General features: G+C 34.0%; 1 protein-coding gene across 2 annotated transcripts in view; it reads left to right on the top strand.

Moving 5' to 3' along the window:
* Positions 1–21,207, top strand: part of TMTC2 (transmembrane O-mannosyltransferase targeting cadherins 2) — a 532,742-nt gene that overhangs the window by 387,479 nt on the left and 124,056 nt on the right. For both annotated transcript variants that reach the window (XM_031938906.1, XM_031938905.1), the window contains one exon: positions 5,209–5,290. In XM_031938906.1, the coding sequence (XP_031794766.1) occupies positions 5,209–5,290 (82 nt within the window). The remainder of the gene's footprint in view (positions 1–5,208; positions 5,291–21,207) is intronic.

Here is a 21,207-nt window from a genome sequence, read left to right as displayed (position 1 = left end):
ATAACAAATCATAATTTTGTGTCCCTCCCACATTCAGTCATGTGACCCCTTTTGGAGTCACAACCCAAAGTGTAAGATTTGCTCTAGATACCATGCCACCTAGCTGACCCAGTATCAAACACACTAGTGCATAATTATGGGTGAAAGGGAAGGGAGAATGAAAAAAGAAATGGGAAGAAAAGGATAGGTAGACAACTGGATTTGAATTCAATAGACCTGAATTCAAATTTTGCCTTTGTTATTTACTACCTGTGTGATATTTGGTAAAGTACTTAACCTTTTCTCAGTTTGTTTACAAAGTGAGAGGAGGACTATACAAATAGGTTTCAATTCATAGGAATAATGAATCCCATAAAGGGAAGTGGGTACCATTATTTAAATTTACACTTCATATTTCTTTGGGCTAGAAATAATTATTATTATTTTACATTATTACGACATCCAAAAGTATGCATATGAATACATATGACCACTTCAAGGGATTTGTAATTTGCATTAAATGATCCTAGGTATTATCCTACTTGGGGTAGTTATCCTACGTATTTGAACATAAGATATATGCATAATAATTGAGAGTCTACTAAAATTGTAAGGATAAGGAAAAGCCTCTCTTAGGAGCTAGTACTTGAGTTGAACCTTAACAATCTTAATAAGTCAGGAGGAAAAATATTCCAGGTATGGGGAGCATACATGACTTAAAAGCAGAAATGGAGATATTCTTTATCATAGTTAGAGTATAGCAAGTAAACTAACTGGGGCCAAAAATTACACTGAATAATGGAAAGTAACATGTAATCGACCTAAAAAAAATCTAGATGGTGAGGTCTTTAAATGCTAATGAGATTGTTTCATAGAGATAATATGCAATCACTGAAGATTCTTGAACAATGCAGTGACAGATCTTTGCTTTAGGAAAATCACTTTGATGTGTAGAAGATAGATCAGAGAAAGGTGAAACTGATTGCAGAAAGACCAACTAGAAAACTTTTGCAATAAAGAATGCTAAGAACCTGATCTTGGGTAATGACCATGTTAGTGAGGGGAATGGATGGGATTGATCTTGTGAAGGTATAATAAGCTCCCTGATATCATGGTCCTCTTAGAGAATGAAGGACAAACAACAACAATATAAGCTATTATTTGGATAGAAGAGTGAGTAATAATGAAGAATCAAGGCTATTTCATTTAGATAATATACCTGAATGACTTGAAGAAATGATGTTCTTTGTGGAAATGGAGTAATTAAGAGATGAGGAACATTTAACGAAGAAGAAAAAGTTCCATTTTAGACATGCTGATTTTGAGATGACTTTTTAGCATCTAGATGGAGATATTTTATCAGGCATTTGGAGATATAAGACGAGTTCTGAAGAGAGTTAATGTTGGATATATAGATCTGGAAGGCATCTCTAAAGGAATGATATCTAAATGAGGGGATCAGATGAGATCATAGAGAGTAAAAGTATATGCATACATATAGACAGACAAAAAGAGAGAGAAAGGGAAAGGGAGAGGGAGAGTGGGGAAAAAAGAAGATAATAAATAGAGCTATGGATTATTAACTTGAGCATTGTTTCTCTCAAAAGCTTAAAATAGTACTTCTTGAAAGAGGGGATACTGGATCAGTGTGAATTAAACTGAATTGAATTGAGTTAGCCAAAAAGCTTAATGATTATATGGGTTGCATATGTAGAAGATAGTAATATTTCAGTAAAGATTATTACCTACCTGGATAACTCCCTAACCAAACATGGGAAAGACTTGCTGCAAAAGTAATATTTCATTTTCTGTTATTACCTCAAGTGTTATCCTCCTAAAAAAAGTGATAAAATAGTTGATTTAATTAACACAGCACAATTTTTCCACTTGCAGGATCACTAAACCAAAGTTCATGGTATATAAGTGTCCAAAGTAACTTTGGCACTGTGACATTACTTGGTTACCCACTGCCTCTGTCTGATGAGTTTTTTGCCCTCTCCCTTAGTTGGCAGATAACCAGCTAATTAATGACCACAGAGGGGAAAAAATGGGGTTTTGCAGGAGGGTCCAGTGTTTCCTTTGAGAAAGAGTATTTTGGCATTCAATGTGTTTCTTCTGGCATGAGGCAGATGATTGGGCTCATTGAATTTTATGACTTGGTCTACTGAGCAATCACAGAGGACACTACTCTGCTTGTTTTTCTGATGAGGTTTTGTGTGTGTGTGTGTGTGTGTGTGTGTGTGTGTGTGTGTGTGTGTTGATGCTGGTCAGTCTATTGTTTTGCTAAGGCAGTATACCCAACCTCTTTATTGCCTCTTATCGTATTGCTTTAGTTGGGAGTCAGTCCCAATTGATGCCCTTTAAAAACATGGGGAGAACAATACAAAATGTTCTGCTTTTTTTTCTTTTTCCCCCCAATATTTGTAAATATATTACATATTATGGTTTTCACTTTATATGGTTCATATCGTATTTTTCACCAAGGATCTCAAAATACCATAGCATAGTCAGATCCTGAAGTAGAAACCAGAAGAGATTGGTTTCTAGCTCCAAATTTGCTATTACTAAACTTTGTGACCTCAAGTAAGGCAGCTAATTTCTCTGGAAGTAGTTTGGAGCTGGGATTAGGAAGAGTGTGCTCAGTTTGTTCATCTGTGAAATGAAAATTTTGGATCATTGCAAGCTAAATGATTTGCAGAGACTCTTTTAAGGCGTAATGAATTTGCCTTTTGTCAAGAAAATTTCTTGGTAGCTTAGATCCAAAACTAAAACTAAATGATACACCTGGTAATTCACCTATCTGTTAACAATAGGAAGTTTACTTAGTCATAACAGGAGAGTGACATTCAGAACAAGGAAGAGATATTTATACAGGATAAATCATTGATTCAGTTGAACTAAACTTCCCATTGTGGTTCAAACTGCTGGTCTTTGGTAATAAACCAAAGGGAAGAACTCTGGATCTTCTTGACCTGACTATTTTATACTCATAGTTAAAATGAAGCAAGCTTTGATCCCTGGTACTAATTAAATCTTGAAGTCAATTGCAATAGTTTATAAAGAAAAACTAGCTAAAAATGTTTGTGGCAGCCCATCAATTGGAGAATGGGTGAATAAGTTATGGTATATGAATGTTATGGAATATTATTGTTCTGTAAGAAATGATCAGTAAGGGGATTTCAGAGACACCTGTAGAGACTTACACGAACTGATGCTAAGTGAAATGAGCAGAACCAGGAAATCATTGTACACAGCAACAAGAAGACTGTACGATGATCAATTCTGATGGACATGGCTCTTTTCAACAATGAAATGATCCAGGTCAGTTCCAATGATCCTGTAATGAAGAGAGCCATCTACACTCAGAGAGAGGACTGTGGGAACTGAGTGTGAATCACAACATAGCATTTTCACTCTTTTTGGTGTTGTTTGTTTACCTTTTATTTTCTTTCTCATTTTTTCCTTTATTTTAATTTTTCTTGTGCAGCAAGATAATTGTATAAATATGTATGCATATATTGGATTTAACATATATTTTTACCATGTTTAACATATATTAGATTACTTGCTATCTAGGGGAGGGAGTAAAGGGAAAGGGAGGAAAATTAGAATACAAGATTTTTCAAGGATTAATGTTGAAAAACTATTTATGCATATGTTTTAAAAATTAAAAAGCTTTAATAATAAAAAGAAAAACTAGGCTAATTTTAATGTGGGATGGGGTAGGGACTGTTATGGATTGGTAAGGTATTGTTCTTCCTATACAATTGTCCAAATGTCATGTTATACCATGCATTTATCAGAGTTCCTCACAGATACTTTCAGACAATATGGAGAAATGTGAGCTAAACAAGAATATGTTTTGTTGAATTTGAAATTGGTTCAATCAGCAGACCCAATGTGCAGTTAATTATTAAGGGAATAATATTACCTTGGAGAGAGGTCTCTAGTGCATGCTCTAATGATCTAATCTTGCTCTGTGCGTTTAAATAATTTTATTAATGACTTGGATAGAGTTATAGATGGCATGCTTATAAAAGTTCCAGATAATACAAAACTCAGAAAGGTAGTTGATGGAGCTAGAAAGAGCCAGTCCTCTCATTTTGCAAATAAGGAAACTAAGGCCAATGGTTAATATATTAATGAAAGTCAGAACCAAAAGAGATCTTGAGAGGCAAAAATGGTGAGCAGAAATTAATATGAAGAACCAAAAGCCACATACATATAACGGTTCAAAAAATGAACTTGTCAAGTATAGGATAGAAAAAAGAAGTCTGGAGATTGTAGCAGACTGCAGGTTTAATATGAATCAGCAAAGTAATATAGAAGCCAGGTTAATGATATATTAAACTGTATTCAGAGAGGTATGATCCAAAATGACAGAAGTGATAATCCTGCTGTAATCTGGTACCTTGTCCTCATTTCTGGTTGCCACATTTTTTGGTGGTGGTGGTGGGGAATTGCTAGCTACCATTGCTTTTTTGAAAGCTCTTTCTTGGATAAAAGATTAGGTTTTATCTATTTTCTTCCAAAAGGAAGACTTGACAACATTGAAAAAGTTACAGATAGGTAGATTTTGATTTAATATAGAAAGAAATAAGTCTTCTTGATAATTAAAAATGTTCCAAATTAAATAGAATTCCTTGGGAGCTAAGAGGTTCCATATCACTGGATTTGTTCTCCTCATGTTCACTTATAGATAGATGCTCTAGAATAAAAGTTTGTTTTGATCAGATCTCTGAGGTACTTCCCAATTCTCAGTTTCTATGATTTTTGTGATTTATATGATTAGTCACTTATCCAAAACTATCATCTATAGTATTCATTTTATTTTTCAGGTTAAAAAAAGTTAGACCTACTAATAGCTAATCAGTTAATAATTAAAATTTAAAGCAATAAAATATCAAGTAGTTCAGGATTAAAATGTAAGGATTTATCAATATAAATGAAGTCTCTAGAAGCATCATTTTGATCTACATACCATAAGATTGAATGAAAATGTGACTAAAAATATTACCAAAGGAAATGTCAACAACAGTGGTTGAAACTTTACAACATCCATATAAAGTTTAGAAATGAACAGCTGGAGCATTAAATATGTCTTCTAATCATTAGAAATTAAAGGTAAACTAATTCACTTTTAATCAAGAGAGAGGTGATGGCTTAGGAACCATAAAGGGTTAGTGACTGTTTAATCATTTACTTTTTCCCTCTCTCCCTTTTTTTAAGGGCCGTAAAGTTGAGGCTGAAAAATTCTTCTTGAAGGCTATTCAGCTGGATCCTACCAGAGGCAACTGTTACATGCATTATGGTGAGTACTTGCTGATTTGAAGGTTTCTTTTTTCTTCTTGAATCCTGGCTCAGCCATTCTATACCCATGGAATTTGTTTCTCCTGTCTGGATGCTGACTTCCTGTACTGTGAAAGGAGAGAGGAAGACTATGATTATACAGTCTGGGATGCAATGGATGTAAGAGGCCATCTCAACCAAGCCCCTCATTTTACAGATGAAAACTGAAACCCAGAGAACCAAACTTGTTTAAGATCAAATCAATGGTAGAGCTTCCTGTTCTGTGTTCTTCATATAGAACTACACAAAATCTATGGTCCCTTCCAACTTCAGGTATGTGATCTCTTTTCTTTCTCTCTGTTCCTCCCTTTCTTTCTCCCCTTCTCTCTTTCTGTATCTCTAGCTCTCTGTCTCTCTCCTTCTCTCTCTCTCTCTCTACCTCTTTCTCTTTCTCTCTTTCCCTCCCTTCCTCCTCCCTTCCTTCTCCCTTCCTTATTTTCCCCTTTCTCCTTCTCTCTCTCTCTCTCTCTCTCTCTCTCTCTCTCTCTCTCTCTCTCTTTTTGTCTCTTGCTCCTTTTTTCTCTGTCTCTATGGCTTTTAGTCTCTGTCTCTCCATTTCTTCCTCTAGTCTACCTTTGTCTCTCTGTTTCATTAGCTCTCTATCTCTCCGAGTCTGTTTTTCCCCCCTTTCTCTTTCTTCATTGTTCCTTGTGAACTTCTTTATTCTTCCAGTCTTTCACTATCTTTCACTTTTATATACCTAATGAAGAGACGTAACCCTTGACAATGATTCCATATTTAAGATTTTTAAATGATTTCTGACAAAATAATTTAGTCGTAAAACTACCCAGAAGTGGCAGAGTGGATAGAGCTCCTAGTCTGGAGTCAAGAAGACTTATCTGCCTGAGTTCTAATGTGACCTCAGACATTTACTAGCTGTGTGAATCTGGCAAGTCATTTAACCCTCTTTGCTTCAGTTTCTCACCTGTAAAATGAACTGGAAAAGGAAATGGCAAACGTTTTTAGTATCTTTGCCAAGAAAACTCCAAATGGAGACACAACTGAAATAACAAAAGTACCCAGAAACCTTCTTGCTTTCAAGTTAACTGATCATCTAAAAGAAGGCTTCATTTTTTATGTTGACTTTGAAAGTTTGCAAAGCACTGCAAAAGATTTGCTTATTTCTTTCTTGGGGAAAAAAGGGGGAAAGTATCCTAGAGAACTGGAAAAGCTTGCTTGTTATTTCCAAAAATACTAGATGACATTAGACTCTTCTTGTGAACAGTTTACCCAAAGTTAGTGGTTCCCTTTCATTGACCTCTAACTGCTGAGCTTGGACTCAGCCTTTCCCAATAAGGATACCTGACTGATCCAAGTAGTCATTCCTTTCGGTTTAGCCTATAGCTTCTCCAGTTTGGGTCTGTTTAACAGTACTGTCACATGCAGCTGTTTCATTAACAGTGACTCATGTATTAAGTGAGGTGCTTAGCTGCTTTGGTGTCGGTTAAGTTTTGTTTATTTCTACCAGATTTGCAGCTGTAATAGTTTTCTAGAAGCCAAAAAAAGCATTTAATTTTTGTTGATCTTTTGCAAAAGATGCTCTGATATTCTTCAAGCTTTGCTATCTCCCTTATTCTCAGGTGGAAAACCTGAAGGTAGGAGGAAATTAAATTTAGTGGAAATAGAACCAATGCATTCATATATTGCTTAATCCCTTCTCCTGGTTGCAGCTGGTAAAAATAAATCAGTGACAGACCGTCAGTGGGGAAGAATGGAAATAATAAAATAGAGGATACACTTAACCAGCCACAAGTCCATTTGTTTATTTACATGTCTGTGTGAGTGTTTATAAATTGAGGCTAGTGACGTGTTATCTTTCCAGTGAAATTCAGCATGTAATTTTTCACGTTCTGTCGCACAACAGCTTCCAATTTCTTTTTGCATTGCAGTTTTATTAGTGTGCATATGTGTGTGAATGTGTTAAGAAGGCAGCTTATAGCCACAGTTCTTCATTTAAAGCAAAAAACGTGTTGCTTTTACAAAATATTTCCAACCAGCATCTCTTTGGGCTCACAATGCTATCAGTAGTGGGGAACATATACATAATTTTTTCTCTTATTGCTAGAGGACCAATGGGTATGCAAGATTATGTTTTCATCAAGCTTCAACTTAATGCCCCTCACCATGTGTTCATTTCCAATGATTTAATTACATGCTTCAGCTTTTTCAGAAGCTATTCCTTTAGATTAATTTCTTTTACTGCTACATTTGGAGTTGAAGATGGAAAAGATTTCTGGATTTAGCTGGGTCTTAGTATCCTTTTTTATAAAATTAAGGTTTGGCACTAGATGCCCTCTAAGGTGCTTTTAAATTCACAAGTCTCGGACTTTCATGAATGGATCCTCTTAACTCAGAGGCACACTGATTGTGTCTATTCCACATTCCCCACATTGTCTGTGATATAAATGGTTCTGAATTTGGAATCAGTGGGTTTAAGGCCCAGCTTTTCTTATTTCTTGTACAATTTTAGATACATAACTTTGCTCCTCTAAGCCTCAGTTTCCCATATATTAAATAAAGAGTTGGAACAATTAAGATCACTTCCAGCTCTGAACTCTATAGTGCCTCCAAGAATCATGTTCTTATATTCCTTAAAGCATTCAAGCCAATCAAACCTTACCTGAGAAATTTTGTGCTTTACTTCTGTTCCAGAATGCAGCTGATTTTTTTTAACATATGGTATGAAAGTAAAATAAAAGTAATATACAGATGTCAAACAAATAAATAATAGTCATTAATTATTACTGATAGGGGTATCTCAGGCAGAGCCATGATTTTACAGTTTCAATCAGTACTTATATCATTTTTATTTTTAATGACAGTAATAATGATCAAGAAAGTAGTCTCCAAAAATAACTCGGAGAAAGAAAAGGAACTAAACAATATTGAATCAGCATTTTGAGAATCAACAAAACCCTATTTTTTTTTTTCATTTTAAGTTAGCCAGTATGAAATTGTTGAATCTCATTCATTCAAAATGGCACTTAAGTAACATAATGTATAGACAGGCTTGAAGTCAGGAAGAATTAAGTTATCTCAGTGACCCTGTGTAAAGTCACAATTCCTCTTAGCCTTAGTTTATTCCTCTGTAAAATTGATATAATAATGGCACTTAGTTAATGGAATTCTTGTGACATTACATTAGTGTTTAGATAGATGGATGGATGAATGGACACATAGGTATACACATACATATATATGTTAAGTATATGTACATACATACCTATCCACATATATTTATATATGTATATGCATACTTATACACACATCACAATTATGTGATTATATGTATCTATACACATCTGTATGTATGTATATATACATACCTATACGCAAACATATAAAATGTGGGTGTATATATACATATATACTATATATAATCATAAATATACAGCTTTTTAAACCTTAAAATGCTATTTAAATATGCTTATTTAAATAAACTATTGCCTATGTTACTCTTATTATTAAATCATAGAGAAAAAAAATGAAAAGCTACATTTAGAACAAAAAGATTTTACCTTTGCAAATGGACCTTAAAAATGCTCTAATCTACCCTCATTATTCTTTAGACAATCTGAGGTCTTAAGATGTAATCTCTCCAAGATTACAGAGTAGCCTAATGGCAGAACCAAGACTAGCTTCCATGTTTTCTGGGTCTTGGCTAGAGATTAATTTTGGGTAGACATTAATCTTTTCCTAGATTATACAATCTGCATTTAAATAAGTAATGTAGGAAGCTTTTTCACATTTTGAATAATAGTGTCATTTAAGAAAAAATGTTGTACTAAGTGGTGCAGCAGATAGAATATTGGCTCTGGAGTCGGGAGATCCTAGTTCAAATCTAGCCTCAGACTATGTGATCTTGGACAAGTCACTTAATCCCAATTGCCTCCAGAAAAGGAAAAAAAAAAACAGAGAAAGAAATGTAGTTTATTGATACTTTTTGTTTTTACATCACAATTAGTTTGTGAGTCCTTTGAATGGAGGAAACTTTAGTTCTCTTTATATCCCAACACTTAGCACAGTGTCTGACACATAGTAGGCACTCAACAAAATGAAACACAAACAAAATCACAAACAACCAATAACTTTGACCAATTTGACTGTTTATACAACATTCTTCCTATGCTCCCATCTTCACCCCCAGGAGAGGAACTCCCTTCCTATTACTTGAAAAGAGGAAGGTGCATACTTCTAAGGAAGCTATGTTATTAAATGCTTAATCCAAAATTTCTTAGAAGGCTTATATTTGAAACATATGCTTATCTCCCCATAAAGGATTACTGAGCACTCATATCTATCTAAAAATGTTAGACACCGAATTTGCCATCATGTGCTTATTGGATTTTCAGCATGTGCATGGTGTGACTATATACTTGATCAAACCTTTTAGAAGCTTCTCTCCAGAGAGTCTCCAGACTCTCCATATAGTCAAATGGACAAGGGACCTGTAATCCAAATATCACATTAGCAAATATTCATCTATCCAGGTCCTTCATTTTCATTACATTTCAGTGCATTAATTTTGGTTCTGAAGACTTATTAAAGTTGAATTGGAATGCTTTTATATCCATCATATTCATTCATTCATTAGACAAACATTAAGCACATCAGATTAGGAATTGAGAGAAATAGAAGATTTTATTATATTAGGTTGCTGTTCCTAAAAAACTTACAAGCTAGTATGGGTAAGGTGCACAGAGAAATATAATACAGAATAGGATATAGTGGCATAAGTAACAAGTTCATTTTGTTATTGTTTGCTTATGTTTTGTTTTGTTTTTTTCTTTTTTGATCTGATTTTTCTTGTGCAGCAAGATAATTGTGGAAGTATGTATAGAAGAATTGCACATGTTTGATGTATATTGGATTACTTGCCATCTAAAGGATGAGGCGGGGAAAGGGGAGGGAAAAAATTGTAACACAAGATTTGTTGAATGACTTTGTGAATGTTGAAAATTATCTATGCATATGTGTTGAAAATAAAAAGTTTTTAAAAAAGAACTAATAGTTTAGTAGAGAATGTGATGAATAAGAAAAGAAATAGAAGATTAGATTGAACATTTTTCATGAAACTGGGCTTGGGTTTAAGTTTCCTTTCTCTATACTATAGTGCAATCTAATATAAAGTGCCAAACAATGTGAAGTCCAAAGGGGAAAGGATCATTGTTGATGAAACCTTCATAAAGAGGCACATTTAGAATTGAGTGTTAGACAATAAGCAGGGAATAAAGGCAAAAAAGAGAGAGAATTTAGGAAATGTATGATTAAATGTGCAAAGAGGAGAAAATGCTGAGAGTAGGTTGGGAATCAAGAAGAATTCTTCAATTTGCCCAGAGCATAGATAAATAAGAAGGAGTAAATTAGACTAGACAGGGAATGAGTAAGGGGCTAAATTTGGAAAGTGCTTCAAAGGTAGGCAAAAAAAAAATTTAACTTTTTTCTGTAAATTTAGCTCATCAGTTCTTTGTTGGAAAGTGAGTAACCAATGAATCCAAGATCATACAAAATAATCAATACTGACTTGATTATCATCCTTTAATTCACTAAATTAATGTTAAAAAGGATATTTCTTCTTAGTTGTACCAATTCCCATTCTAGAGTTGGTTACAAAGGATCATGTCATATTTTATACTGTATATGAAGATAATTAGGAAGGCAATAATATTTTTGATAATATTTGGGGGCAATGGTTATAGTGTTGGACCTGGTCTCATCCTCCTGAATTTGTATCTCACCTCAGATACGTATTAGCTGTGTGACTTTGAGCAAAAAGTCACTTAACTCTGTTCATCTCAGTTTCTCATCTGTAAAATGAACTAGAATAGGAAATGGCAAGTATCTTTGCCAAGGAAACTCTAAATGGGGTCACTATAGAATTGGACATGACTGAAATGGCTTAAAAAAAACAACAATACTAATGATATTAGTTTACACTTGATAGAGTGCTAGACCTGGAGTCATAAAGTTGCCTCAGACGTTTCTAGTTACAAGTATCCCCAGACAAGTATTTTAATCTCTGTCTACCTCAGTTTTCTCATGGGTAAAATGAGAAAATAATAGGATCTATTTTTTAGAATTATCAGCAAGTATTCTATGTATACTCAGAGATTTTTTAAAATGGTGACACATTTGCATAGACTTGGGTAAATGTAAATGTATGTGTATTTACATGTTCAACCATACTATGTGGCATTGTGTTTTTGTGTTACTTTGGGGAGATGATTGGTTAAAAAGAAGTGTGATTCTTTATTCAAATGGAAACTCAGCCTTCTGGGTGAATTTGTGATTTAGAGTCTTAACTGTAACTGTTATAGATTATGGATATTTGGAGAACATGTCCAGATGGCACATGACAATAGGGATTTCCAGAATTTACAACAGCTTTTAATGACTCTTGGAAATGGAATACCAGATTGCACATTGCCACTTCAGGTTTGTAACTGTACATATTTCTGTGAGCTATGCCATGATTTTCTCCTTGTTAAGGGACTTTTCATTGAAAAGGAGTGACCCTACATTCTCTAAGTCCAAGCCAGCAAAACTCAGTGATCCCAAGTAGTTGAAATAATAAATTCCATGAAGTGGTCACATTATTTGAATTAGTACTACATAATTTCCATTGGGATGGAACCAATTACCATATTTTACATAATAATAACTTCAAATAGTGAAAATTTGAATACATGCAACCACTTCCTGGGATTCATTATTAGCAGTAATCAGGACCCAGCTGTAGAGAAAACTTGAGTAAGGTCCAGTGGCATATTTATTTTGTATAGAGTATAAGGAGCAGATCATTTCAGAGGGAGGTCACCAGGAGTTTGGCCAGAAAGTATCAAGTGATGATTTTTCATGGTTCCAGCAACCCTGAAGGAAAATCCATTGAGGCATGGAGAGGCTTTGATCTGCTTCAATGCTGATGGTGACCTCAGTGACAAAAGATAAAATTGTGGATGTTTTCAAGTTTCAAAACATGCAATGATCCATTGGCTTTCTCATTGAGAAAGAAAGAGGCACTTACAGTGGAGATTGTTGTTCCTTCCTTAACTTTGTTATTTATTCCCATGAAAGATTGGTAAGTATAGTTATTGACCTGGTTTATGAAACACTTCGATTTTTGGGAAAACGCCATTCTTCTATTTGACATTTTATAACCTTTTCATCGAAAATGACAGTATGGTTCAGAAAAAAAAAAAAAAATCAGTGGATGAGATCTCAGGATCCCTACATTCTTGGCCTGGTTTTACCATAATCAGTTGTATGACCTTATGAGTTATACAAATGAAATAAGGGGCTTATTTTTGCTGTTCTTGATGATCAAATAAATCTAGATTTATAGCTAGAAGGGATTAGAGACCATTTCATTCAGTCTCTTCACTTTTACAGATAAGGAAACTGATATAAAATAATTTGCCCAGGGTCATATGACAAGTAAATATCTAAGGCTACCTAACTCCAAGTCTTGTCCAGTGCCCAGATGCTGCTTGGTAGCATAGTGGATGGAATGTTATTCTTTGTGTTAGAAAGATCTAAATTCAAATCTTAGCTCAGTTACTAGTTGTGTTAGCCAGGGCAAGTCATTTCATATCTCTCTCTGCCTCAATTTCCTCCATAAAACTATAAAATAAGGATAATAGCACCTACTTTATAGGGCTATTGTATGAATCAAATGAGATAATATTTATAAAGCACTTAATAAAGTTCCTGACAAATAATATGCATTTAATAAATACTTGTTCCCTCTCTTCCCCTTTCCACCACATGTAGCTTCTTAACCAGTGCCATTCTGTGATTTAATTTAAGTACAAATGAAATAAGGTGGAAATAATGAACTTGAATACTTAATTTCTCTTCATTCTCTTCCTAAAATTTCAAGATACATTTGGAAATAGACAATCTATGGGAGAAAGGAATTAACTTCCTTATCATGTGTACAATAGTAGAGATTGTTTAGCTACATGTTGGATCAATGAAGTCACTTCCATCTCTAAATATTCTATAGTTCTATGAGATCTCTAAATATCCTCTGGACACCTGAGGTTATGTGAAGTCTTAACAGAAGTTTATATATTTCACAACAGAGGACTTGAGATCCTATTCTGAGTCTGTGATTGAGAGAATTCAATGTTGAATGAAACTAACCTTAATAATGACTGACAAGAGAGAGAATTGTGCAATGCAACAAACCTCAGAAAGGCAATGCTGTGTGGAGGATAGAAAACTGGCCTTAAAGCTAGGAAACTTGGATTCAAATTCTGTCTCTAACACTTACTAGCTTGGGGACTTTGGGCAAGTCAAGAGGGTGCTACCTGCATTGGTGGGGGGAGTTATCTTAGAAGGAGTTAGTTATTAATATATGTGAAACCACAGGTCTAGTCCCTACCCAGATCCCTACAAAAATACATACTGTAGTCAAAATTAGACATTATGTATTTTTGAATTTTCCTTACAGATATTTGACAGCATGATTTATTGTACAAATTGATGACTGGAAAAACAAGGAAGAGTTGGGTTGAACCTTACTTTTGTCACATATTGTCTTTATTATTCTAGGCAAGTTACTTAACCCCATAATTTCTCCAGGAAATTCTCTGGAATAGTAAATTGGGGGGGGAAAAAAAAAGTTCAGATCTGTAATGGGAAGGGAAGTTCATTATGTACTGGTAATGAACCTACTGGTAGGACTCTTGCAATATCATTTGGATATTTTAAATCTCCGATCTCAGAAGCTGAGTAGGTTTAATCCTAGTGTCTATTTAGATGAGAGACTGTCTAATAAGAATTTAAAGGGGGCAATGTGAAGTAATAGACTGACTGGTAGATGTGGAATCAGGAAGACCTGGGTTTATGTGTGTGTGTGTGTGTGTGTGTGTGTGTGTGTATAAAAAAAAAATATATATATATATATATATATATATATATATATATATATATATATCATGTATATATGACACATGGATTAACATGTGTATAGCCATATATACACATATGTGTGCATATGCACATATATGTATCTTGGCATTTAATGTTGGCAAATTAGTTAATCATTATATCAAACAACCATGCTTTAGAATCAGTTTCATACTTAGAAAGAAACAGTGCTACTATCTAATCCAATCTGTATGTGAATAAACCATTCCAAGATAACTTACCTTACTGAAAATAAGCTGTCTAACCTTTACTTAAAATATTCCAAATAAGGGATAATCCATGGACTTGAGGCAATCCATTTTCCTCTTGAATTATTTTAATTATAAAAAAAAAGTTTTGCTTAATATCAAGCTAGAATATGAATCTTACCTGTCACTTGTAACTTTGCTCTTTGAGATCAGAAAACACACAGTCAGTTTTCAAAGTGACATTTTAAATACTTGCAGGATGCCATTTTCTCTACTATTAAATCTTCTAGCTTCAGACTAAACATTCCCATTTTTCCTTCCATGAATCCTTTTGGCTTTTCACCTTTTTGGCTTTGCTGTATATACGCTTCAACTTACCAATGTCTTTGCTAAAGTATGGCATCCAGAACTGAACACAAGACTTCATAGGGGAATTGATCAAAGCAAAGGATAATGAGGTTATCAATTTCTTAGTGTGGAAGCTATGCTTCCCTTATGGAGTCTAGGTCAGCGTTACTTTTCTTGGTCTAAACTTGGAAAGTTGATTTTAAACACAAGTATGTTTTTTGATTAGGGCTTTTATAATTTTTTTAAGTGTGACACGTTTTGGGGGGGAAAACTTCTACTAATACTAATTTATCTATAATTATATCATAGCCTTAGAAATTTGCTCAGGATTAGTGAAAAACATTCTTCACAACTCTTAGGTTCCATAGAAAACACTTGAGCCAACATCTTTCTAATTCTAGATTTAGCTGCCTATCTAAATGGCACATTCTTCTTTTACATGTATCCCTATTAAATCTCATCTTTATAATTCCATAGATTGCAGAATCCCAGACCTAGAAGAAACCTAAGGCCATCTGTACCTGAAAATTCCTTCCTTGTCCCATCAACACTATCCCCAGAAAGTAGCTGTTTAGCTCTTGCTTGAAGAAAGCCTTTTCCAGCTTCCAAACATTAGTTTTGGTTAACCTTTATCACCAATTAGAATAAATCTGATTATTCTTCTTTGTTGTAGCTTTTCAAATATTTGAAAACAACTATTATGACATGACCCCTAAGTCCTCTCAAGCTAATTAAACCTTCCCAGTTGCTTCAGACAGTCCTTAGGATTTAGATCAATGTTTTAACTAGTCAAAAATTTTTGAATACTGAGCATTTAATATTTAGAATCTTTGGCACTGGACACAAAAATCTATATGACTTGGGGCATGTCCCTTAACTCATATCAGCCTCACTTAATTTATCTTTAAAAACCAGTAGATTGAACTCAGGGGTCTTGAAAATCCTTTATGGCCCTAAGCCTATGATCCTATGGCCTATTGCTTCTCATTATCATGACCTTTTGACATCCATTTCCAGCCCCACATTTTCTCAATTGTGTCTTTTCCTCATTTCTTGTACGTAAGACATCCTTGGTAATATTCTGCAAACAGTTTCATTCTACCAAGTGCCTTTTTGTTAAATTCATAAATTACTTGTTACTTTATTTCTTCTAGATCATTATGTCCCATGACTCAGAAATATGTAAAATAACTAAAAGAACATCAGTTTTAAAAACACTGAGCTCCTGCACCAGGGAGCAACTTTAAAGTATTTACATAATTTGCCAAAATGATTCAGCTGTATATTTTCCTACCACATAAATCTGCTCCAGTCCCATTATTAATTTGTAGCATCTGATCTAAGGTATGTGTGTTTGTATGTGTGAGTGTATGTTTGTGTATATATGTGTATGCATAAACAGAAAATTCATTGAGCCTCTATCGCCTGGACAATATGCATTTTTCATCATGTTACTTTTCCATGTGGTTGGTTACACTAAATTTTTTATATTTCCTATTTTAGCAAAGAGACTGTAGTATTCTTGGCATAATGCAATGAATATTGATGTTATTCATGAATAGGAACATTTAAAGAACCTGCCCATCAAAAGGGAATCCTTCTTGTATTAAAACTCTGTCCAGGCAATTTGGCAACAATCTTAGGTGAGCATGTTTTCCTTTGTTGATACCTCACTTAATGTTAATATCCAAGAATCATTAAACAAATTTATTTTCAGAGTTCCATCTGTCAGCATCTTGCATAATTTTAACATATGTTGAGTAACTACTTTTGAGGAAGGCCTTCATGTAGATGGTGGATAGTGTAATGAACCTGAGTTCAAATATAGCCTCAGATACTCAGTAGTGTGTGATTCTGGGTAAATCAGTTAAATCATCTCTGCTTCACTTTCCCCAATTGTAAAATGATAATAATAATACCTACATCTCTGGATTGATATGAAAATAAAATGAGATAATGTTTGTGAAGTGTTTCAGAAATCTTAAGCCTTACAATAAAATAATAAATTATTAATATTTAATATTACATTTTGTCTTCTAGAGTCAAAGTTTGTTTTAGAATCCATAAACAACAGTCATAGTAAATAAGGTCTTATGATTGTGAGGTCCTTGATTAATAATTATGATTAATCAGAATGCCTCTAATATGTAAAATATTACAAATTATTACAGGTGGTGAAGAATATCTTCTTTGATGTTTAACATTACTTTAGGATTTTCTCCCCTTTTCATAACTTCTAATAAGCTTGCTAGTAAGCCATATAATATTATTAGCTCCTGACTCATAAGTGTCCTCAAAGTACTTGGCCCAGATTTTAATAGTTGATTTAAGGTGTTATTGAGCTATTATGGCCGGGGAGGCAAGATGATACTGGGAAAGAGAACTGGGTATTAATTTAGGGAACCTAAGTTTGAGTATCTGCTCTGCTTCTTGCTGTATGTGTGAGTTTAAGCATCTGACTTCAATTCTTGGGGCCTCAGTTACTGATTCATCTGTAAAGAAAATAATAAAATAAAACTCTTAATACTATGTGGATTCTAAGCTCTAAATCTGTGATTCCATGAATAGTATACTAACATGGCAAGCTTTGAGCTGGAAAAAGCTGTATCTCACAGCTTTTTCTATCTAAGAGAGTTTAAATACTATTTAATATTAATTATGTGAAAAGATTGGGATGGCAGGAGTGGAGAGATAGGGGTAAACAGGGAAGGCTACACTGTTAAAAACTTCCAGATTCTCAGGACTGATATGTTTCCTGTCTGAATATTGGGAAGAAGAGTTAGCAAATATGTTCCTCATTGGACTTGGGTTAAGGCCTATAGTTCCATTTATTTCCCTTAATTAAAGTCAGCAAGTCTGGAGATGGGCTGAAACTCCCTGTGATGCACTGTTTCATTTTTAATCTTCTTTAGAAACAGCAGTAATGACTTTTTTAATTAAACAAATACCATTACTGTCTTGATTGAAAAGAAAAATAAATTTTTAAGTAGGCCTTTGTTAAAAAAAAAAAAAGTATTAAAACCAGAATTATGTTTTAATACAGAGGAACAGAATGTCCTTGATTCTATACTTAGGAATAGACTGCACTTAAAAAAAGAAGTTCATATTAAATGTATCCCTCTATTCCTTCCCACTTATCCTACCCCCAGATATTCTGTGTGGATCTGGGGGGAATTGAAGCTTCAAAGAGCACTAAGACTTTTGGGACACTATATAAAAATTTGCCTTCTACATGTAATTAGAATGAGAATGTTCTCAAATAAGGAACAAGTTCAGACTGATTTCATTTGTTTTCCTGAGATTTTTTAAATAAAAATGTTGTGTTATTGAAATGTGTAACAGTATTCAAGTTTTCTATAAATTTGTCCTAATCCTGTGGGCTTCCTACGAGATATGACCCCAGACTTTTTGGAATGGAAATGGACCTAACAGTCAAATGTGAGGGAAGATGCTAATTCCCCTACTGGGAAGAGTCCACAAAGGACTTTCTTCTTTTCAATCTGTAGTCGTAGTGTTTAGCAAATGCTTAATCTCATCAAACTAATGATCTACAGGTAGGAATTGTGATTACCACACAGCATCTCCCAACTTCGTGCCATTGCATAGGCTTGCCATCATGACTGGAATGGAGTTTCTCCCCCCTGCTACCATGTAAGGTATCTTTTATGAGGAAGGGAAGGGAGGAAAGGGGAGGAAAGGGAAGAGGAGGAGAGGGAAGGGAAGCATTAAAAGGAAAGTTCTTTTCAATTTATCCTTCTTTATGGAAATTCTTTTATTATTATTTTTGTAAATGTTGAGTAAGCATTTTTTGGCATAATAATAATAACTAACATTGATTATAATGCCTCTAGGTTTACAAAGCTCTCTTACATATGTAAATCCCTTTGTTCCTCTTAAGACTGCTTCTCTCCTTCCTTCCTTTGTTCCTTTCTTCCTTCCTTCTTTCCTTTCAACTTCCCTTGTACTTATGCCCCTATATTCTCTTTTTCCTTCTCTTTTTCCCACTTTCCCTCTTCCTCTTCTCCTCCTTCTTCATATACTGTATATATACACACACATATATATTTATAAACACATAATACATTATGCATGTTTGCCTATTTTTGTGTGCTTCTCTCTATACATACACATTAAAATCTATTTGAAAATATGCCTATATATAAAACATTTTCTAGTGTGAATTAATGGCAACATATTTTACATTTAGAATATCCTTGACAATTCTTTACTTTCATGCACTAGTCTTTGGCCAAAGTCCTTACCAGGTAATAAAATTAGATTAATATTATTAATAACAGTGCTTTGTATTGACTTTATGCTTTAGCTTTTTCATACTACATTTTTCTGATTGTAATTTGACACATATAATAATCCTGAAAAGTAGACAGGCATTTAGTTTATGGAGGAAGAAACTAAATACATAGTTTGTGATTTTTCCCAAGGTCATAGTGAATGGAGATCAGAAACTTTCCTAGTCTGACTAGTTAACAAAGAATTCTCTCTAGTCCAGGGATTCAATACATCATTTTACAATGAGTAAGCAATCCTTGGTGGCTAGTTATTATCAGCCTCAGAGCTATGAGCCAGAAGTCCATGGAATGAAAAAAGAAAACGAAGATGATGAGAGATTTGTACAATAGTGTCCTTAGAGGCACTGGCTAAGGACTAAGTGGAAGACTACCAAATCCTAGGGACAGAGTCTGCAAGTTTGGAAATGGAAGATGCTTCAACTAAGGAATCATATTGCATCCAGGAGACTAACAAATGGTGCCTGGGAGATTAGAAATGGCAGTTGTTCTTTAAAGAAATTTTTCATCTTGCAATAGATGTTCCCTTATGCCTTTTTAGAACCATAGATTTGTGTTGGCAAGGACCTCTTGGACAGTCTAACCTTACTATTTCATTTTAAAGATGAAGAAACTGAGAACCAAACAAGTTATCTGATTTACCCAATGTGACACATATAATTATCCTTGGTAAAAATTGAACCCAGTCCTCTATTACTATTATGGCCTGTTTTGTTTTCAGGTACTCCTAGCCTTGTCAAGATACCTCATTTTAAACTAACCTTCATTTGGTTGTATTTTACTGAAGGAGAAAGGTAAAGTGGGGAAAGAAAGAGAGCAGGAAAGGAAGCACCTTGAGTAAAATTTTGTGATATCTTCCTTTAGAACTACATAATTTTGTAAATTTCCATGTGAGAATAATTGAATAATTAAATTAAATAATTAAATAACAAGTGTAATAATATGAGAAATATGAAAAAAAATACAAGAGTTCCAGAAAGGAGATAAAAATTATATTAAGAAACCTAGCTTATCGAAAAACAGGTTTCTCTTTATTCAGAAGAAAGGCATAAATAAAGAATGAGAAAAATAAATTGGGTATTAGTTGGATGGGAGACAGAATAAGAAGCTAGATTTCAGGAAACTAAAAAATCTGAGGTTTAAAAGAGAAAAGGAATGTCGTAGACTTTCAGGCAAAATGCACTGGAGAGAGACAATTAATTGCATGCGGGGAGAATGAGGATTACTAGTAACATCAAAAGTAAGGAAATAGACATTATACTTAACAGCCTAGAGAGCTGTTTAAGGTAAGCAATAGATTATTCTCATTACATTAATTACACAGTCACTTAACTGAGTAAATCACAGCTGCTTTTCTGTATAGTTGAACTTGTGGATGTAAATACTTCTACAAATTCCACCACAGAGCAAAATTGACATGTACAATTAACCTCTGAAACCATTGATATTTGTGGGTTTTAACTAAATAATTCTAATAGTACCTGAAATGATTGCATCCATATTCAGCAATAGCGCACGCTCTTTGATCCTGTTTATATAGTTTTTCCATGTTTCTTCTCCTACTTATGTAAATCATTAGACAATATAATCTAATCAGAAGAGTTCTAAAATCATAGTCATGAGATGTTAAGTCTGCTGTGTATCTTTGAATACATGGCAACTTTACTGTGAGGAAATGGCAAACCATTCCAATATCTTTGCCAAGAAGATGCTATGGTCCATGGGCTCATTTGTTGGACATGATTGAATAACTGAACAACAAATACATGTATATGTATAGTGATGCCATTTTTGTCTTCTTTGAGAACAAAGAACATTAGAAATATGTACATAAAATACAGACACATGTATATGTATACATCTATACATGTATACATATATTTATATTTTTTCTGGAAGTATAATTTCAACTTTTTAGAGAACTATCAGAAGGGAAACCCTTTTTACAGATGAAGATCTGCCAGTTCATTAATCACTCTCAGTTTGCTTATTTTTAAAATGTGAACAGTATGATAGTGTGTATAAAAAAATATAATAATACCTTCTAGGGCTATTATAAAAATCAAATGAGATAACAATCTTCAAGTGTTTTGCAAACCTTT

This window comes from Sarcophilus harrisii, chromosome 5, assembly GCF_902635505.1.
Source record: "Sarcophilus harrisii chromosome 5, mSarHar1.11, whole genome shotgun sequence".
NCBI classification, from domain to species: Eukaryota; Metazoa; Chordata; class Mammalia; order Dasyuromorphia; family Dasyuridae; genus Sarcophilus; species Sarcophilus harrisii.
Note: the sequence above shows the minus strand (reverse complement) of the source record. Positions and strands in the feature narration are given on the sequence as shown.